At 42.6% G+C, this 19,535-nt stretch overlaps 2 protein-coding genes across 3 annotated transcripts; both read left to right on the forward strand.

Moving 5' to 3' along the window:
- The first annotated feature begins 217 nt into the window (after positions 1–217).
- On the forward strand, positions 218–4,784 carry e2f1 (E2F transcription factor 1). Its single transcript, XM_014135472.3, has 7 exons — positions 218–1,678; positions 1,854–1,956; positions 2,092–2,311; positions 2,501–2,653; positions 2,735–2,849; positions 2,992–3,220; positions 3,348–4,784. The coding sequence occupies exons 1-7, from the start codon at positions 1,433–1,435 to the stop codon at positions 3,581–3,583; spliced, it is 1,302 nt and encodes a 433-aa protein (XP_013990947.1). The 5' UTR covers positions 218–1,432; the 3' UTR covers positions 3,584–4,784.
- A 112-nt stretch (positions 4,785–4,896) lies between these two features.
- Positions 4,897–14,394, forward strand: LOC106566900 (protein-glutamine gamma-glutamyltransferase 5). Of its 2 annotated transcripts, none has more exons than XM_014135471.3 (14): positions 4,897–5,265; positions 6,839–7,018; positions 7,185–7,418; positions 7,506–7,624; positions 7,737–7,865; positions 8,062–8,239; positions 8,362–8,497; positions 8,657–8,760; positions 8,886–9,125; positions 9,222–9,245; positions 11,188–11,397; positions 11,517–11,677; positions 12,725–12,864; positions 13,710–14,394. In XM_014135471.3, the coding sequence occupies exons 1-14, from the start codon at positions 5,229–5,231 to the stop codon at positions 13,858–13,860; spliced, it is 2,043 nt and encodes a 680-aa protein (XP_013990946.1). In that variant the 5' UTR covers positions 4,897–5,228; the 3' UTR covers positions 13,861–14,394. The 2 variants fall into 2 exon arrangements, with proteins under 2 accessions (XP_013990946.1, XP_082816130.1); XM_082960004.1 differs by lacking the exon at positions 4,897–5,265 and adding an exon at positions 5,305–5,832.
- Positions 14,395–19,535: the final 5,141 nt, after the last annotated feature.

The raw sequence follows: 19,535 nt of genomic DNA on the forward strand, positions 1-19,535 counted from the left end.
CAAAGAATAAAGTGAATCAAATGAGTTAGGATATAGTCCAATATACACTTTCTCACATTTTATCTGCCAAAAACATATTTTCCCATTCAAAACAACGAAAAGCGTCGTATCACACAGAGTGGCACTTCATGGAACCAATGACAAGTCTAGGATATTCTGACTTTAGCGGAGCGCATTCACTCAGCCAATTGAAATCGTGATATTCATGCACATGCCAATTTCGCGGCTAAAGGATTTGGCGGGTAAACCTCAACTCTTGTTCTGATCAGCTGGGATAATAGCACAAAATATCATAGTTGATTTGGGGCTCAGATGATACATTTTGTGCATGGATTATAGTCAAGGTGTTCATTGAAACGATCCTTATGATTCGTTTATCGGATATGTAGATTTTTTTTGTGTGAATATGTGTCATTATTTCAGTTTTGCGGTATTGCTTCCTGGGTGTGTTGACCAAAACGAGTGGGTGAAGAACTGAGTTTGCTAGTACTGTGTCTCGCTAGCATGCTAACTTGCCCAAATTTTGTAATTTGAAAGAACGCATTATATAAATCCGGTTATTTATTCTTCCAAGGGAAACTAGACGTTCTGGCTAGTGCAGTTTTGTTAGGAAGAGTAATAACTATTTGGATTGTTGACTTGTTGTAGCTGATGTTTTGCTTGTGAGTTTCGTATGAAACTGAGTTGTGTTCAAAGTTAACCCTGAAGCGAACACAACCCAATTTCTTGGCTAACAATACTAGCAAGCCAGCTAGTTAACTAACTCGCTCAACTTTTCTAGGTCGTTGGATACAGTTTTCAATTAACTCTGTTCGCTAGCAACACAGTAAGCAAATTATTATCATTATGTTTACAACTTGCTCCAAACATCAACGTTAGCTACAGTAAATAACTAGTTAGCTAACAACAATGGACAAAGGGAAGGAGTTGCTAGATGTGGCCTCGCCGCACTCATTGGAAAGATGAAAATACCTAACGTTAGTTAGAAAAACTTCGCAGCGAGTTAGCACGCTAGCTAACGTTGGTGCTTGTTCATTACACTTTTTTCAACTATCAATATACCATAAGTGTTGCTGTATTGTATGGTTTCAGACTAACTACTGTATATTAGACTGAAGCTGCCAGGAACCTCAAACACTCTCTCAACGTTATTTTATAGCTGGCTAATTAGTAGGAATCACGCCCTATATTTGACAATACATTTTCGAATGAGTCAGCTTTGTGGAAGCTTGATTGTCAGCAAGATACTGTTAATATTAGATATGTTTAACCTCAGTATTTGAAAGCCAACTCTTTCAATACGTTTACACTTATGCACATACATTAGAGATGACATATGTCAAAAGGTGCTAATACTACCATACCAAGCCATTGGACTTGAATTCTGCCCCAACACGATCTAGGGGACTAGAGCACCCCAGTTGTGTGTGCGATGTCAGAGACGCTCCTGTCAGGTCAGACGTCGGAGGATCTATTGGTAGACTTTGAGTCTCTTCTGAATGCTGGGAGTATTGGCCTCTCAGAGGACCACCAAATAGTCATCATCTCCACTCCCAGCAATGTGGGCTTCAACTCTGCAGTCCCCAGCAACACTGGAGAGATTCTTCTGTTCGCCACCCCCCAAGGCCCTGCAGATGTGGCCCAGGACCAGCGACGGCCAACTTTGGGACGACCACCGGTAGTTAACTGACCATTTTGATATGGGTGTTGGCCGGAGTGTGACTAGAATGAGGTTATCCCTGTACGCTGACTACAGAAAGTGTGTCTGAGAAATAATTATCTGAATGCATCCATACTAACTTTTTACCTTGTCCCCCCCCCCCCCCCCCCCCCCTTAATAAATTGTGCTTCAGGTGAAGAGGAAGCTGGACTTGGACAGTGATCACCAATATGTGAGCACCTCTCGCCCCCCTTCTCTTGGGAGAGCCCCAACATCCACACCAGCACCTCCTAGAGGTACAAGACCCCCTGTTTTACATTCACAATTTAAATAAATATAACTATTAATGTTAATTCAGTTGTAACTTATAATTTTGGCCAAAGGTAATATACATACAAGTATTTTCATTCCTGTCTCCCTTTCTTTGTCAGTTCCAAAGCTTTCGACAGAGAAGTCTCGCTATGACACGTCTCTGAACCTGACCACCAAGCGCTTCTTGGACCTTCTAGCCCAGTCTCCCGATGGGGTGGTGGACCTCAACTGGGCCTCGCAGGTCCTGGAAGTGCAGAAGAGGCGCATCTATGACATCACCAATGTCCTGGAGGGTATCCAGCTCATCTCCAAGAAATCAAAGAACAACATACAATGGCTGTAAGTCTGAACTCTTGTACTGTACATGCAGTATGACAATATGTGTTCTGGCCTTTCTGGCTTACAATCCTTATTGTGCTGGCCTCTACAGATATGAGTCAATGCATACATCAATGATTCCACAGGATATTTGTATTAGAAAAACTTTTTTCAATTATCCTAACTATGAGGTCATTCTGTTTGTCACAGGGGGAACCGCATTGATGGAGCGTCTGTTTCCCGTTACCAGGAACTACAGAAAGAGGTGTCTGACTTCACACAGGCGGAGGAGAAACTGGATGAGCTCATTACCAAGTGTAACCTTCAGCTGAGACTCCTCACTGAGGATACCCAGAACAAGGAATATCCTTTTGTCTTGTTTTTTTTACTGTATGTGTTTGAATATGCATTATAGGGCAGTGTTTTTCTTTAACATAATGGCACGCTGGGTTATGTGATGTGCCAGGATCTGCGGAAGTCTTTTGACTCTCCTGACCAGCTGGTGATGGTAATCAGAGCCCCTCCAGAGACCCAGATGCAAGTCTCAGAGCCCAGTGAGGTATGTGGGAGGGTAAAATAACAATGGACACTTGCTCAACCCTCTTTTTCTGGACCAAATACTGTATTCCAGTTAATGTGGTTTAAACTTCAACCACAAATGTTGATTTGTCTTCTGTTATTCTTTTGTCGTCTTCTGGCAGGGCTATCAGGTCTCCCTGAAGAGCACTCGGGGTCCCATCGACGTCTTCCTGTGTCCAGAGGACAGTTCTGGTGTCTGCAGCCCAGTGACAGGCATCAGCCCCTCTAAAGCCACAGACCAGACAATGCCCCAGCATGCAGAACAACCACAGTGCAGCACCACACAGGAAATTACATCAACAGCTGCGTCCCAACAGAACTCCTCCCCTCTGCCATTATGTCGTGAAGCGGGTAAGCTCCTCTCACTAGTGTCACACTGTCACCCTGAGATTCAGGAATGTCTGAGATTTCTCCAAGAAATCCATTAACATTCCCCAATGGCTACTAAAAGTGCATTCCCTTTATTTCTGTCTTTCAGAAGCATTCCTGGAAGGCGACCCGTTCCCCAACCTGGGAGTGCTGCCGGACTTTGACCTTTCACCCCTGCCGTCCTCTGACTTCCTCGGTGGGGAGTGCTTTGGGAACCCACTGGATGGCTTCATCAACCTGTCCCCTCCACAGAGCCAGGACTACCACTTTGGTCTAGAGGAGCACGAGGGCATCAGCGAACTGTTTGACTGTGACTTTGGCGACCTGACCCCACTGGAGTTCTGACAATGTGGTGGAAAGGAAAACCCAAAGAACTAGAATGAGGTTCTGTTTCTATGGGAACACCCCATACCATCTCAGAACAAAGAAGCATACCCAAGTGGTTAAAATACAGAATTGTACAGCACAGACCGTACTAGCACTTAAGTTGCCTAGCAAAATAATTTAGTTTTAGTTGGCTATTTAATTTATTTATATACAAATCATGTTTTTGTACAGCTTCCCCCCCCCCCCCCCCCCCCCCCCCCAAGTGGTTTGTGCAGGTGTATTTGTGGGATATGGATGTGATTATCAGCTGGAATATTAGCATGTTAAGCTAATAATGAATTTGTTATATTAGACATTTTAGCCATAGTCTCAGGTGTAAGGAACAGTCAGACTTTTACAGTAAGAGTTGTGTTTCAGATGCATTTTAAAAAGTCATGCAGTATGTTGGCAAATGGTAATGGCAGGATATACACTGAGTGCACAAAACATTAAGAGCACCTGCTCTTTCCGTGACATAGGTGAATCTAGGTTAAAGCAAAATTGGGAAGGTGTTCCTAATGTTTGGTGTACTCTGTTTATATTCCCAAGATTGTTTTATTTCCCCTCATGGGGTTATTTATTTCTCTGACCTGTGGGTGCCTATTAAAAACCCTTCCATAAGCTAATTACAAGGGGCACACACATTAATGGTCGGACTGTCTCAGCCTTCAATTCGATTCTCTTGAAATGGCAGCTGAACTAATAATTATTTTTTAATGTGAGATGTTTTGTTTATTTTGTCATTATCATGAACCTCGTCACAACTCTTTTCTGCAAGACTCATGTAGTGCCTTATAAAAAAACAAAACAATCAGGATGTCTGGTGTATGGATTGAATTCAGGTGTTATGCTGTGTGTAAAATTGAGGCGTTTATGAAAGTGTTAGATTTGAATTTCTTAACTGCAAGTTGTGGATTACTACTATTTGGGTGGGCCGTCAGGCTACTGTTCTTGACAATTCAGCCACTGTGCTAACAACGCGTAAGGGAAACAAGGAAACTGATGCTGCAGTCAAAATCACATTGTTCTGCGCTTTGTTTTATAACAATGTTAGAACATGAACATTTTTGCCATAAATTCCGTGGTAAAAATAATTACTTGTACCAATCTAACAAATGGTTTCAAACATGTACTTTGCCTCAACTTTTGTTTTTTAAAGAATAAAAACATTTTGATTTGACCCTACAAAATGTGTTAAAAGCAAGTTCTGCTAAGAATAGGTATGTAAAGTAAAATATGACTGAAGTTCAGTGAGGCGAAGCAGAGGTACTGATAAGACTACATCCCAAGCATTCCTACATGGCTTGTCATAAATGTACATCAGTAACACACAAGGCAATGAATCAAACATCGGTTGACTGTTATTTGTTAATTTTCTAGTGGAACAATGTCTCTAAGAGTTGATAAAGATAATGTTTATCCATATGAGGGGATGTGCAGTACCTGTTAACTTATGCTATGCTATGTTGGTCCCCTGCCATTGTCCCCTCCCAAGATTGTAGCAGGTCATGTCTCATTTGCCTACAGTGTCTCGGCACATAGTTCTCTCTCATCACAGACCGGTTCTCACTCTAGGAGGAGCAGTCTGTCCCTGGAACTTTCAAACAACTAGGGGAATTAAGACATGCTCACCATGCGATACACACACCAGCAGCAAACAGGTCTGTTTGTTTTTTTACTAACAGATATACTGTCTTAATTTGACCAGTTTCTCACAACAGGAAAATAATCCTGCAGCAACAGGAAATGTGGATTATAATTCATTAACATTTTTGTCGAGGATACATTTTTCATTAGGGCAAATCAAGTCTGACATTTTTAAGTGGAAATTACAAAATGTTGAAGCGTTTATAAACTAACTGTCCAGTGTTTCCAAATGTCTATGAAATATTACCTATTACTTACAATATAAGTGAAATAGATTTCCTTTCAAAAAATGCTAAATAAGTATGTCAAAAAGCAGCTTTTCTGTGTTGGATTGGTGTAGGCGTACCCCAACAGAATGGTGTGGACGCATACCAGTCATTAAAAATGCAAGTCGGCTGCTGATTGGCCAGCTCATCCTCCTCAGGAGAATGACATCATACTCTATGAGGAAATAGCAAGCATTTTTTAAACGTTCTCTTTGAGATACAAGTTTGAAGTGGGTTTTTTAAAGGGTTTTTTTCTCTCCCATTTATGCTTTGGCCACAAATACGAGTATAGGACGAGTCAACAGCATTATTTAGGTATGAGTTAACAGACCATTAACTTTTAAAAGTGAGATTTTCACTGGACAGTTACTTTAAACCTTGAATACACTCTGCCTTTGATTTTCCTGCTGTGCACCTATACTACTTGTCTTTCTCATATGTTCAGAAACTTTAGTTTAAAGTAGATAAATAAATGCATATATTGATAGTGTGGTGTGCTTTATCAAATGTATCCTCATAAATCCATGCTTTTTGTTTAATTCACTTTTGAGTCTGTTAAATCCTGTTCAATAAGGGAACCATGCTTTTGAATATTTAGTAATATATTTTCTTTATGTCATTGTTATGCCATTGTTTTTATTTCACGTATTAGCATTTGGCAATATACAAATAACAAATCCATGAGATAGCAATTAAATGTAATTGTTACAAGGAAATTGGGCTGGCATTGGCATATTGTAGGAGCAACACTACTGTCCATTGATTCCGATTGCACACAGCACAGACAGATACACACAATTCCTTGTTAGATTGGGCTGTACTGCATTCCTGTCATACAATGTTGTCATAGCCATTCAGCAACAGTATGATTGAGCAACTGTTTAAAAAAACACATAATAATAATATTTGTTTAAGGAGGTATCAGCTGTTATTTGAGGTAACATCACTATCTCTTCTTATTGAGAGATGCTAATAAATGAACTATACCAGAAACATTTCCGACAGGCCTGAAGGTTATTCATTAAATGGCCTTTATAATTATAGGCAGCTAAATGTTTTCAGAGAAGTATGTGACATTTGTCACAAGATGTCTTAAGTTGGAATAGCTATCAAAAGTGCAGTGTAGTGTGGCCTATAATCTTTCTCCCACAAACACGGACACTCTGTTCCACTTGCAAATATACAGTGCATACCCCTCTCACATTGCCCTCCAGCGGTGTGTTTTCTTGCAGAGTGTACATGTCTATGCTGTTTGATAAGAGAAACTGTTTGTCTGCGTCCCTCATCTTCTTGGTGTCACTCTGTTTATTCCCCGGAGCAGATCTGAGGCTGAAGCATGTCAATCTGGAGGTCCATGACAACCACACGGCCCACCAGACACTGGGCCTGAGCTCCAGGCACCTGGTGGTACGGCGCGGGAGGCCTTTCAAAGTCACCATGCTGTTACATGGAAGAGTGTTCAACCCACAGATGGAGACACTCATCTTTACTGCCCTGCTAGGTAGGCTACAGGCCAATATTTGATGTGAACTCTTTACGCTTTTCCTAGCAGTTATTTGTTATCGCCTCTCTGTTAAAACCTGTTCAGGACATATGATGAAAATATTTTTTCTGTCAGTTATTGCCTGTGGCTATTTCTCACCTTTTCTGACTGTTCTGCTGTATAGGTGGGCTGTCTGTTGAAATCCCTGTCATGTTGTCGAAGGATGAGTCTATTTCTCGGTGGAGTGCCCATATCCACCCAGGGGAGAGGCATTCTCAGTCGGTTACTGTCCACGTCTGCTCCCCTGCTAAGGCTCCTGTGGGACTCTACGACCTCCAAGTCCACATTGTGTGTCTTGATGGGCAACGCAGCATCGCCATAGGAAGCTTTGTCCTGCTGTGCAACCCCTGGCTTCAGTGTAGGTTCATGTGGTCGTGGTGGTGGTGATGATGATGATGATGACCACTACTGTTATCATCATTGACTGGGATTTTGTATTTTTCAGATGATGCAGTGTACATCCCTTTTGAAGACCAGAGAAATGAGTACGTTAAAAATGACTTTGGAATTTTGTACATGGGCACTCCTCACAATGTCATATCAAGACCATGGTCATTTGGCCAGGTAAGTAGCTGCAAAGAAAACCAACCTTCATTTATTGTTAATCATTGTGTCTCCTTGAGGAACCTACAGTAGTAACCTGATCCCCACCATCTCCTCTTCCTCCTGTGTGTAGTATGAACAGGGGATACTGGAGATTTGCCTTAACATCCTCCAGGTCAGCCCACAGCACAGCAAAGACAAGCAGGGAGATTACCTCCTCCGTGCAGACCCTGTCTACATCAGCAGAGTTGTGTGTGCCATGGTGTGTAAACTCTTATGCACTTTGATAGTTACAAGACCTCAAATATCCGCAGATACTAGTCAGTTATGTTCAAAATACCTGAGTGTGTTCTCACCACACCACCCTCTATCTATGACACACACACTCACAATGACTTTGTGTGATGCCCTCCTATTTTTTTTGTTTAGTGTCTGTGTTTATAACTGTTTATAACCAGGTCAATTGTGAAGATGATCGAGGTGTCTTGAAGGGGAACTGGTCAGGAAACTTTAAATATGGATTTAACCCGACGCAATGGACGGGCAGCGCAGACATCTTAAAGCTCTGGGGCCGATCCAATTTCAGCCCTGTACGGTACGGCCAGTGCTGGGTCTTTGCCTCAGTCATGTGTACAGGTAACTGACATTTGACTATCCATTTTAAAATTATTCACCATTAGAGGTCGTTCCAGTAGCAATATACAACAGTAAATATCATTGTCTTGAGTTGTCTTTCTGTGCTTTTTTTCTTTTTTCAGTTATGAGAGTTTTGGGGATCCCTTCAAGAGTTGTCACAATCTTTAACTCCGCCCATGACACCAATGGAAGCCTGGTCATCGAGGAATATTACACCAATACCGGGGAAAAAATCAGCATGTCCAAGGACAGCATATGGTTGGTGTTCAATATCTCTACATGTCATATGTTTTGATCTGCAACAAACAACACTTTGTTTTCTCTCAGTCATCTAAGATGGTTTCATAACAATTGATAGTATTTTGTGCAATCGTTTATGTCCTAAATAAATAAATAGATTTCTGTGTCTATTTCCAGGAACTTCCATGTGTGGGTTGAATGCTGGATGTCACGACCAGACCTGGGCCCAGGGTTTGATGGGTGGCAGGTATTGGATCCAACTCCCCAGGAGAAAAGTGGAGGTCAAATACCTCATTCTATTCTCTGAAATATCTGATCGTCAAATGTTTGCCTATTGATCAGATCCGCCAATTGTTCTGACATGCCTTTAAGTGAATAGAATGATAACATCTGCAACACTTTACAGGAATATTCTGCTGTGGTCCGTGTCCAGTGAAAGGCATCAGAAAGAAACGTTATGATGCCTTGTACGACGCTCCATTCATATATGCGTCGGTCAATGCGGACGTTGTCACGGTGATAGTGAGGGATGGGCTAGTGTTGGGGAGGAGTGTGGACACACAGAGGGTCGGATCTCACATCCTCACTAAGAACGTGGGCTCTGATGGACCCCAGAGCCTCACCTGTGCTTACAAGTGTAATGAAAGTAAGACTGCGCTAACATCATGAAATCACACACAACTATAGAAACGTTATTCTGCTGTCAAGATGCAAATGTCTGACAGACTTGTCTTTTTTTCAGGTACCCATGCAACATGTGAAAGAGGTTGGTTTTAGTTTTTCCATAATCTTAAAAAAAACAAATTGTTATGTATGACATTTTTTGTTGTTGATGTTTCTTATCATACCTGGCCTTTTCTCTATCCGTAGCAGTTCAGAGTAGTCTCTATCTTATCACACCTGGCCTTTTCTCTATCCGTAGCAGTTCAGAGTAGTCTCTATCTTATCACACCTGGCCTTTTCTCTATCCGTAGCAGTTCAGAGTAGTCTCTATCTTATCACACCTGGCCTTTTCTCTATCCGTAGCAGTTCAGAGTAGTCTCTATCTTATCACACCTGGCCTTTTCTCTATCCGTAGCAGTTCAGAGTAGTCTCTATCTTATCACACCTGGCCTTTTCTCTATCCGTAGCAACAGTTCAGAGTAGTCTCTATCTTATCACACCTGGCCTTTTCTCTATCCGTAGCAGTTCAGAGTAGTCTCTATCTTATCACACCTGGCCTTTTCTCTATCCGTAGCAGTTCAGAGTAGTCTCTATCTTATCACACCTGGCCTTTTCTCTATCCGTAGCAGTTCAGAGTAGTCTCTATCTTATCACACCTGGCCTTTTCTCTATCCGTAGCAGTTCAGAGTAGTCTCTATCTTATCACACCTGGCCTTTTCTCTATCCGTAGCAGTTCAGAGTAGTCTCTATCTTATCACACCTGGCCTTTTCTCTATCCGTAGCAGTTCAGAGTAGTCTCTATCTTATCACACCTGGCCTTTTCTCTATCCGTAGCAGTTCAGAGTAGTCTCTATCTTATCACACCTGGCCTTTTCTCTATCCGTAGCAGTTCAGAGTAGTCTCTATCTTATCACACCTGGCCTTTTCTCTATCCGTAGCAGTTCAGAGTAGTCTCTATCTTATCACACCTGGCCTTTTCTCTATCCGTAGCAGTTCAGAGTAGTCTCTATCTTATCACACCTGGCCTTTTCTCTATCCGTAGCAACAGTTCAGAGTAGTCTCTATCTTATCACACCTGGCCTTTTCTCTATCCGTAGCAGTTCAGAGTAGTCTCTATCTTATCACACCTGGCCTTTTCTCTATCCGTAGCAACAGTTCAGAGTAGTCTCTATCTTATCACACCTGGCCTTTTCTCTATCCGTAGCAGTTCAGAGTAGTCTCTATCTTATCACACCTGGCCTTTTCTCTATCCGTAGCAGTTCAGAGTAGTCTCTATCTTATCACACCTGGCCTTTTCTCTATCCGTAGCAGTTCAGAGTAGTCTCTATCTTATCACACCTGGCCTTTTCTCTATCCGTAGCAGTTCAGAGTAGTCTCTATCTTATCACACCTGGCCTTTTCTCTATCCGTAGCAGTTCAGAGTAGTCTCTATCTTATCACACCTGGCCTTTTCTCTATCCGTAGCAGTTCAGAGTAGTCTCTATCTTATCACACCTGGCCTTTTCTCTATCCGTAGCAGTTCAGAGTAGTCTCTATCTTATCACACCTGGCCTTTTCTCTATCCGTAGCAGTTCAGAGTAGTCTCTATCTTATCACACCTGGCCTTTTCTCTATCCGTAGCAGTTCAGAGTAGTCTCTATCTTATCACACCTGGCCTTTTCTCTATCCGTAGCAGTTCAGAGTAGTCTCTATCTTATCACACCTGGCCTTTTCTCTATCCGTAGCAACAGTTCAGAGTAGTCTCTATCTTATCACACCTGGCCTTTTCTCTATCCGTAGCAGTTCAGAGTAGTCTCTATCTTATCACACCTGGCCTTTTCTCTATCCGTAGCAACAGTTCAGAGTAGTCTCTATCTTATCACACCTGGCCTTTTCTCTATCCGTAGCAGTTCAGAGTAGTCTCTATCTTATCACACCTGGCCTTTTCTCTATCCGTAGCAACAGTTCAGAGTAGTCTCTATCTTATCACACCTGGCCTTTTCTCTATCCGTAGCAGTTCAGAGTAGTCTCTATCTTATCACACCTGGCCTTTTCTCTATCCGTAGCAACAGTTCAGAGTTTGGAGGTTTCCCTGAAGATTGAGAAAGTGCCAACGATGGGGGAGAACATTTGCTTCTTCATCACAGTCACAAACAGGGCGAACGTCCCCAAGGTTCTGAAAGAACATGTCAATGCTCAAACCAAAGAATACAACGGTAGCCCACAAGGCACATTTTGGGAGGCAGATAAGCAGCTTCATATTGCACCATGTGCAGGTAATGAGTCACAACATCTCCCTTGTCCCTTCTCCAAGATAAATATTTCATAATCTGTTTCAATTTAGACACCCTATATGCTCGACACTGTGATTACATTGTTACTGTGCTTCTTCTAGTTCTGTCAGTTCATCACCAGATCCCATACTCTGAGTATGAGAACATGCTTGTTGGTGAGGGCTTGCTGAATGTGGCGGTGGTCATAAAGGATGAACGGACCAAAGAGCGAGTCCTAGCGTCAGAAGAGTTCAACATCACCGCCCCACAGATCTCTATAGAGGTACAGGTTGCTCTCTAACAACTTATCTACATTTACATTACATTTAAGTCATTTAGCAGACTTACAAAATGGTGCATTCACCTTATGATATCCAGTGGAACAACCACTTTACAATAGTGCATCTAAATCTTTTAAGGGGGGGGGGGGGGGGGGGGGGGGGTTAGAAGGATTACTTTATCTTGTAGCGGATGCGAGCTTCAACTGGAAGCCAGTGGAGAGAGCGGAGGAGCGGGGTGACGTGAGAGAACTTGGGAAGGTTGAACACCAGACGGGCTGCGGCGTTCTGGATGAGTTGTAGGGGTTTAATGGCACAGGCAGGGAGCCCAGCCAACAGCGAGTTGCAGTAATCCAGACGGGAGATGACAAGTCCCTGGATTAGGACCTGCGCCGCTTCCTGTGTGAGGCAGGGTCGTACTCTGCGAATGTTGTAGAGCATGAACCTACAGGATCGGGTCACCGCCTTGATGTTAGTGGAGAACGACAGGGTGTTGTCCAGGATCACGCCAAGGTTCTTAGCACTCTGGGAGGAGGACACAAGGGAGTTGTCAACCGTGATGGCGAGATCATGGAACGGTCAGTCCTTCCCCGGGAGGAAGAGCAGCTCCGTCTTGCCGAGGTTCAGCTTGAGCTGGTGATCCGTCATCCACACTGATATGTCTGACAGACATGCAGAGATGCGATTCGCCGCCTGGTTATCAGAAGGGGGAAAGGAGAAGATTAATTGTGTGTCGTCTGCATAGCAATGATAGGAGAGACCATGTGAGGATATGACAGAGCCAAGTGACTTGGTGTATAGCGAGAATAGGAGAGGGCCTAGAACAGAGCCCTGGGGGACACCAGTGGTGAGAGCGCATGGTGCGGAGACAGATTCTCGCCACGCCACCTGGTAGGAGCGACCTGTCAGGTAGGACGCAATCCAAGCGTGGGCCGCGCCGGAGATGCCCAACTCGGAGAGGGTGGAGAGGAGGATCTGATGGTTAGTCTTTATTGTGATAACTCTGGCTTTGACGTACCTCCCAGGGTTCCTGAAGTGCTTTTATTCCACAGGTCATTGGAGGGGATAACATTCAGCAAAAGAAGGAGCACAGTGCCCTGGTTTCTTTCACTAATGGTTTCGCTATGCCCTTGAGCAGTGCTGTGCTGACAGTGGAAGGCTCAGGCTTGATGGAGGGCAAAGACCAGACAAAGTAAGTGATCGCCACCGGAAGACCAAAAGACTGATTATATTCTGAACTATTCAGATAAAAACAAATAAGCTCTGTCTGAGCTATTTGGAACACATTTAACACTTTCTTTGTTTGAATGACAATGAAAAACCTGTTGTTCTTGTGGCTTGAGGAAGTAGTGTAAGAATGTGGTCTTGCTATGTCACCAGGTATGCTCTTCTTGATTGACAGTTTCATGGAATGGAATGTAACTGGTTGCATCATGAGATCTGACCTCTCACTAAAAAGGTCACACAGGTTGTAATGCCTGTCTTAGACAGGGAGGTTGTTTAGCAACATAATCGATGTGTGCTAAACTATGGGGGAAAAACTGATGGGGTTGGGGTAGATTGTTGAGAACATGTAAGCTATATTTCGCCTCCAATGTTTATTGAAAACATAAATACATTTGCACAATGAGCACCTCTCTCAAATACATCGTTACAGATGTTGGTTAGCTAGCTAGTGATTTTTTTTTGCCATATTTGCATTGACATGAAATCAGTCAAAACACCTCAAAACAAGACATGTTATCAAAAACAAGATGAAACGAGCCATTTACGATTCTCCACATGACAGTTTCTAGTCATTCTTGCTAGAAATCTGGCTAACCAGAACACGCTGACTTCTGCCATATGGAAGCGCACACATCGTTTTCGTGAAGTTGTCGTGAAGTTGTCAGTTTACCTCTCTATAGGGTCTTAGCAACAGTAGAAGGAATAGGGGAGTTCAAAGCTCTTATCGTGACATCCTGGATTAATTTCATCCAGTCATTCCTTGTCATTCTTTACTCCAGCTATTCTCTAATACTATTTTGTTCCTCGTAGGGTGTACCTCCTGCAGCCAGGACAGACCATTGAGAAAAAGGTTTCTTTCACCCCCATCACAACCGGCACCAAACTGTTGCAGGCAAGCCTGGCTTACAACAACAGTCCCACAGCCATCAGAAGCTTCCAGAAAGTCTCTGTTTTTGCATAAAGCTCACTTTTTGTATTTCTCTGCCTTTGGTAAATTAATATTAAAATGCTCGTTCTATTTCTTAATTTCTTTTTGTATTGTTAGGTATTACTGCACAGTTGTAGCTTAAGCTAGAAACAGGAGCATTTTGCTGCACATGCTATAATATCTGCAAAAATGTTTACACAACCAATATATACACTACCGTTCAAAGGTTTGGGGTCACTTAGAAATATCCTTGTTTTTGAAAGAAAAGCACATTTTTTGTCCATTAAATAACATTAAATTGATCAGAAATACAGTGTAGACATTGTTAATGTTGTAAATGACTATTGTAGCTGGAAACGGCTGATTTTCTATGGAATATCTACATATGCGTACAGAGGCCCATTATCAGCAACCATCACTCCTGTGTTCCAATGGCACATTGTGTTAGCTAATCCAAATGTATCCTTTTAAAAGGCTAACTGATCATTAGAAAACCCTTTTGCAATTATGTTAGCACAACTGAAAACTGTTCTGATTAAAGAAGTAATAAAACTGGCCTTTAGACTAGTTGAGTATCTGGAGCATCAGCATTTGTGGGTTCGATTACAGGCTCAAAATGGCCAGAAACAAAGTACTTTCTTCTGAAACTCATCAGTCTATTCTTGTTCTGAGAAATGAAGGCTATTCCATGCAAGAAATTGCCAAGAAACTGAAGATCTCGTACAATGCTGTGTACTACTCCCTTCACAGAACAGTGCAAACTGGCTCTAACCAGAATAGAAAGAGGAGTGGGAGGCCCCGGTGCACAACTGAGCAAGAGGGCAAGTACATTAGAGTGTCTAGTTTGAGAAACAGACGCCTCACAAGTCCTCAACTGGCAGCTTCATTAAATAGTACTCGCAAAACACCAGTCTCAACAGTGAAGAGGCGACTCCGGGATGCTGGCCTTCTAGGCAGAGTTGCAAAGAAAAAGCCATATCTCAGACTGGCCAATAAAAAGAAAAGATTAAGATGGGCAAAAGAACACAGACACTGCACAGAGGAGCTCTGCCTAGAAGGTCAGCATCTCGGCCACTCAGGAACATTCACTGTCTTCTTGGTAAGCAACTCCAGTGTATATTTGGCCTCGTGTTTTAGGTTATTGTCCTGCTGAAAGGTGAATTTATCTTCCAGAGTCTAGTGGAAAGTAGACTGAACTAGGTTTTCTGGACAGAACCTACACTGTTACACTTAGCTCCATTCCGTTTATTTTTTATCCTGAAAAACTCACCAGTCCTTAACGATTACAGGCATACCCATAACATGAAGCAGCAACCACTATGTATGAAAATATGGAGAGTGGTACTCAGTAATGTGTTGTATTGGATTTGCCCCAAACATAACACTTTTTGTATTCAGGACAAGGTTAATTGCTTTGCCGCATTTTGTGCAGTATTACTTTAGTGCCTTGTTGCAGACAGGATGCATGTTTTGGAATATTTTCTGCACAGGCTTTCTTATTTTCACTCTGTCAGTTAGGTTAGTATTGTGTAGTAACTACAATGTTGTTGATTCATCCTCAGTTTTCTATCACAGCCATTTAATAACTCTGTAACTGTTTTTAAGTCACTATTGGCTTCATGGTGAAATCCCTGAGAGGTTTCCTTCCTCTCTGGCAACTGAGTTAGGAAGGACCCCGGTATCTTTGTAGTGTCTGGGTGTGTCCAAAGTATAAGTAATAACTTCATCATGCTCAAAGGGTGTCTGCTTTTTTGTTTTACCCATCTACCAATCGGTGCCCTTCTTTGCGAGGTATTGTAAAACCTCCCTGCTTTGTGGTTGAATCTGTGTTTGAATTCATTGCTCAGCTGAGGGACCTTACAGATAATTGTACGAGTGGGGGTACAGAGATGAGGTAGTCATTCAAAAATCATGTCAGACACTATTATTGTACGCAAAGTGAGTCCATGCAACTTTTTATGTGACTTGTTAAGCAAATTTTTACTCCTGAACTTATTTAGGCTTACCATAACAAAGGGGTTGAATACTTATTGACTCAAGACACTTTTAATGAAAAACATCATTTAACTTTGACATTATGGGGTATCGTGTGTAGGCCAATCTCAATTTAATCAATTTTAAATTCAGGCTGTAACATCACAAAACGAGGAAAAAAGTGAAGTGGTGTGAATAGTTTTTGAAGGCACTGTAAATTCAGCTCTCCAGCAGGAGGAACTCACTGGCATGCTCTTGTAGGTGGTGAGTGTATTGGACATTTTGACAGTGCTCTTCAACAAGCCTATAAGGACCAGGGATACAGATCAGCTTATAGAGGACTTGGGTTGTGTGTAGGGGAGAGTGGGCTATGTTGAGCCACTCTTGTTTCTAGGAAACCATACACAAAATTAATAATATGATCAAATATTTAGGTAGAGGTCATCAGTACATGAAGTCTGTGAAGGAAGAACCATGGAATAAAACTGCTTTTCACCAAGTCAAAATATTTTATTGTGTTAAGAGGTTTCATGATGCTTGTATCTAAACTCAAATCAAATTTATTTATATAGCCCTTCTTACATCGGCTGATATCTCAAAGTGCTATACAGAAACCCAGCCTAAAACCCCAAACAGCAAGCAATGCAGGTGTAGAAGCACGGTGGCTAGGAAAAACTCCCTAGAAAGGCCAAAACCTAGGAAGAAACCTAGAGAGGAACCAGGCTATGAGGGGTGGCCAGTCCTCTTCTGGCTGTGCCGGGTGGAGATTATAACAGCACATGGCCAAGATGTTCAAATGTTCATAAATGACCAGCATGGTCAAATAATAATAATCATAGTAGTTGTCGAGGGTGCAACAAGTCACTAACACGAGTAAGTGTCAGTTGGCTTTTTCATAGCCGATCTTTGAGAGTATCTCTACCGCTCCTGCTGTCTCTAGAGAGTTGTAAACAGCAGGTCTGGGACAGGTAGCACGTCCGGTGAACAGGTCAGGGTTCCATAGCCGCAGGCAGAACAGTTGGAACTGGAGCAGCAGCACGGCCAGGTGAACTGGGGACAGCAAGGAGTCATCAAGCCAGGTAGTCCTGAGGCATGGTGCTAGGGCTCAGGTCCTCCGAGAGAGAGAAAGAAAGAAAGAGAGAATTAGAGAGAGCATATTTAAATTCACACAGGACACCGGAAAAGACAAGAGAAATACTCCAGATGTGACAGACTGACCCTAGCCCCCGACACATAAACTACTGCAGCATAAATACTAAAGGCTGAGGCAGGAGGGGTCAGGAGACACTGTAGCCCCATCCGATGAAACCCCCGGACAGGGCCAAACAGGTAGGATATAACCCCACCCACTTTGCCAAAGCACAGCCCCCACACCACTGGAGGGATATCTCCAACCACCAACCACCAACTTACCATCCCGAGACAAGGCCGAGTATAGCCCACAAAGATCTCCGCCACGGCACAACCCGGGGGGGGGGGCGCGCCAACCCAGACAGGAAGACCACGTCAGTGACTCAACCCACTCAAGTGACGCACCCCTCCCAGGGACGGCATGGAAGAACACCAGTAAGCCAGTGACTCAGCCCCTGTAATAAACCAAAGTAGATTATTTTAAGATTGTTCTGTACATCATTTGGGGTCTCAATAAGCTTCAATATGAGGTCCTAAACCTAGCATGAAAGCGCTTCCTTTCAGGTGTGCGGGCTAATATAGTTCAAATGTTTGCCTTGGGGTAAGTTGATTCAATGGCCATGTCGTAATTTGAGCCAATGGCAAGTTGAGCAAATTGAATTGTTTTCTTCCCAGGCGTAATGCAAAGAATTATGGCTGGCATATGAGGTAAGAACAGGGCCTGGCCTTTGTTAAAAGTATATATATTATTTTTGTAAAAGTGTTTGTTATGAGTTAAGCCTGTGTTAAATTATGCTTAAAATTATTAAAGACAAAACGCGATGGTGTTGAATTGTGTTTGGGAAATAAAGATAGACATGGTTTTAAAAGGTAGTGCTAATATTTTATTCAGTACATAAATTTGTAGGTGGCTGTCACGGCTATCAGTGTAGCAGGAAGGGTCAGAGTCAAGGGCAGGAGACGGAGGTCCAAAAACACAGATGTTTATTAACACCGTATGGAAAAATAGGCAGTCGTAATACTGGGTGCGCCTAAACACCCGACAGGAGCACAGCTCCAAAACAATAAAGCGAACTGGGCGCAACCCGGCAATAATAAATAGACAGCTCCACCAAAACGCTGAACTAACAGGCAGCGTAAATACGAACAGCCCTTCGTAAAGACACAAAACAATCCCGCACGAATACCTGAACAAAAACGACAAACTAAATTCCCCCACACTAATTACAAACAAGGAACAGGTGCAGACCTAGACAGACAAAACCAAACAAGACAGAAACATAGATCGGTGGCAGCTAGTAGGCCGGCGACGACGACCGCCGAGCACCGCCCGACCGGGGAGGGGCGCCACCTTCTGTGGATACTGTGACAGTGGCTTAATTTACCCTGTCCCGTGGCCCAACTTACCCCATACCAGGTGTAAATTGTGCCAAGATGCCACTTTCTTTGGACAAGCAATATTTTCAAAACTGTAATGTTTACATTAATTCTGATTATTTCCAGGGATACACAACATCCTGAAATATATGTAGATATCTTGGAAATAATAATATATTTCCCTGTACAGAGTGATGCTGAATGTAAAAATGGCTCAACTTACCCCACTCTCACCTATTGTGAAATAGGCCTACCTGTTATGATCTTGAGTCATCACTAGATGGAAGCATTGAAGTTCCTCTAAATTCATGTCACCCCCTTGTAGCTGTGTGTGTTTGCCTTGTATCCCTTCTGTGTGAATATGACAAGTTATGATGTTTGTGGTTCTTTGAATGCTGCCATTGCTTTGACAAATGTTCTGCTGTATCATAGAACACAATAAGCATGATTTTTGCTAAAGTTAATTTAATCTGCCTCAGTTATTTCTCGTGATATTTGACCAGTGCTGAGAGTGTCTTGATAAAAATAAACACTACTGGGCCTTCTTTGGTCAACATCAAGCTGTAACACCTAGATCACACATGAAGATCCTGAGATGTAGCTTTTTAAATACAACCTCAGGGGAACCCAAATGGTGAGTAAGGGGCTGGTGGATCAGAAGATGACTATTAAAACAATACTTACCTACATATTGTTTGACTGAAATATAGAACGTCCTTGCAAACTCTCTTTTGGTGCCGTGGAAGGCTTTTACATGCAGTCACATTGGCAGACACGAGCAATAATCAGACTGCACAGTTGCTGATTTTCAGACAAATTAAATGTCTGGGGAGCAGGACCGCTCCGGTGCTTTAAAAAGCTGAGGCTATCATAAATTATTAACGGCTTCTCTCTCCCTCCCTCTGCCGCTTTTAAGAGCGTCACACCAAATTTGATTTAAGAGGTACTGTGTAGGCTAGAGGTAAAGTTGTTGAACTTCACAGAGGAGTGGGGGGAAACAATGTGAGAGAGCAAATAGATCATTTCTTTTATTAAAATGAACAATGACGCAGCTGCAAAGTCAAATGTCCGTCCAACAACTCTAATGGACAAGCAGAGAGGGTGCTAAGTTTCATAGTTTGGGATAAAAAAAGAGTGCTATATCTCTTCACTTTTCATTATTCTGTCGCCTAGTGTATGATTGAAGTATGCCTTATCTTTCCAAAAACAGTTTTATTGAAGCCTTT

This window comes from Salmo salar, chromosome 13 (genome assembly GCF_965601325.2).
Source record: "Salmo salar chromosome 13, fSalSal1, whole genome shotgun sequence".
NCBI classification, from domain to species: Eukaryota; Metazoa; Chordata; class Actinopteri; order Salmoniformes; family Salmonidae; genus Salmo; species Salmo salar.

Coding starts and splice junctions, on each gene's coding strand:
- e2f1 (XM_014135472.3), top strand. CDS start 1,433: ATGTCAGAGACGCTCCTGTCAGGTCAGACGTCGGAGGATCTATTGGTA. Junction 2,312..2,500: donor AAGAACAACATACAATGGCT/GTAAGTCTGAAC, acceptor TGTTTGTCACAG/GGGGAACCGCATTGATGGAG. Junction 2,850..2,991: donor AAGTCTCAGAGCCCAGTGAG/GTATGTGGGAGG, acceptor GTCTTCTGGCAG/GGCTATCAGGTCTCCCTGAA.
- LOC106566900 (XM_014135471.3), top strand. CDS start 5,229: ATGCTCACCATGCGATACACACACCAGCAGCAAACAG. Junction 7,866..8,061: donor GCAGAGTTGTGTGTGCCATG/GTGTGTAAACTC, acceptor GTTTATAACCAG/GTCAATTGTGAAGATGATCG. Junction 9,126..9,221: donor TGCTTACAAGTGTAATGAAA/GTAAGACTGCGC, acceptor TCTTTTTTTCAG/GTACCCATGCAACATGTGAA.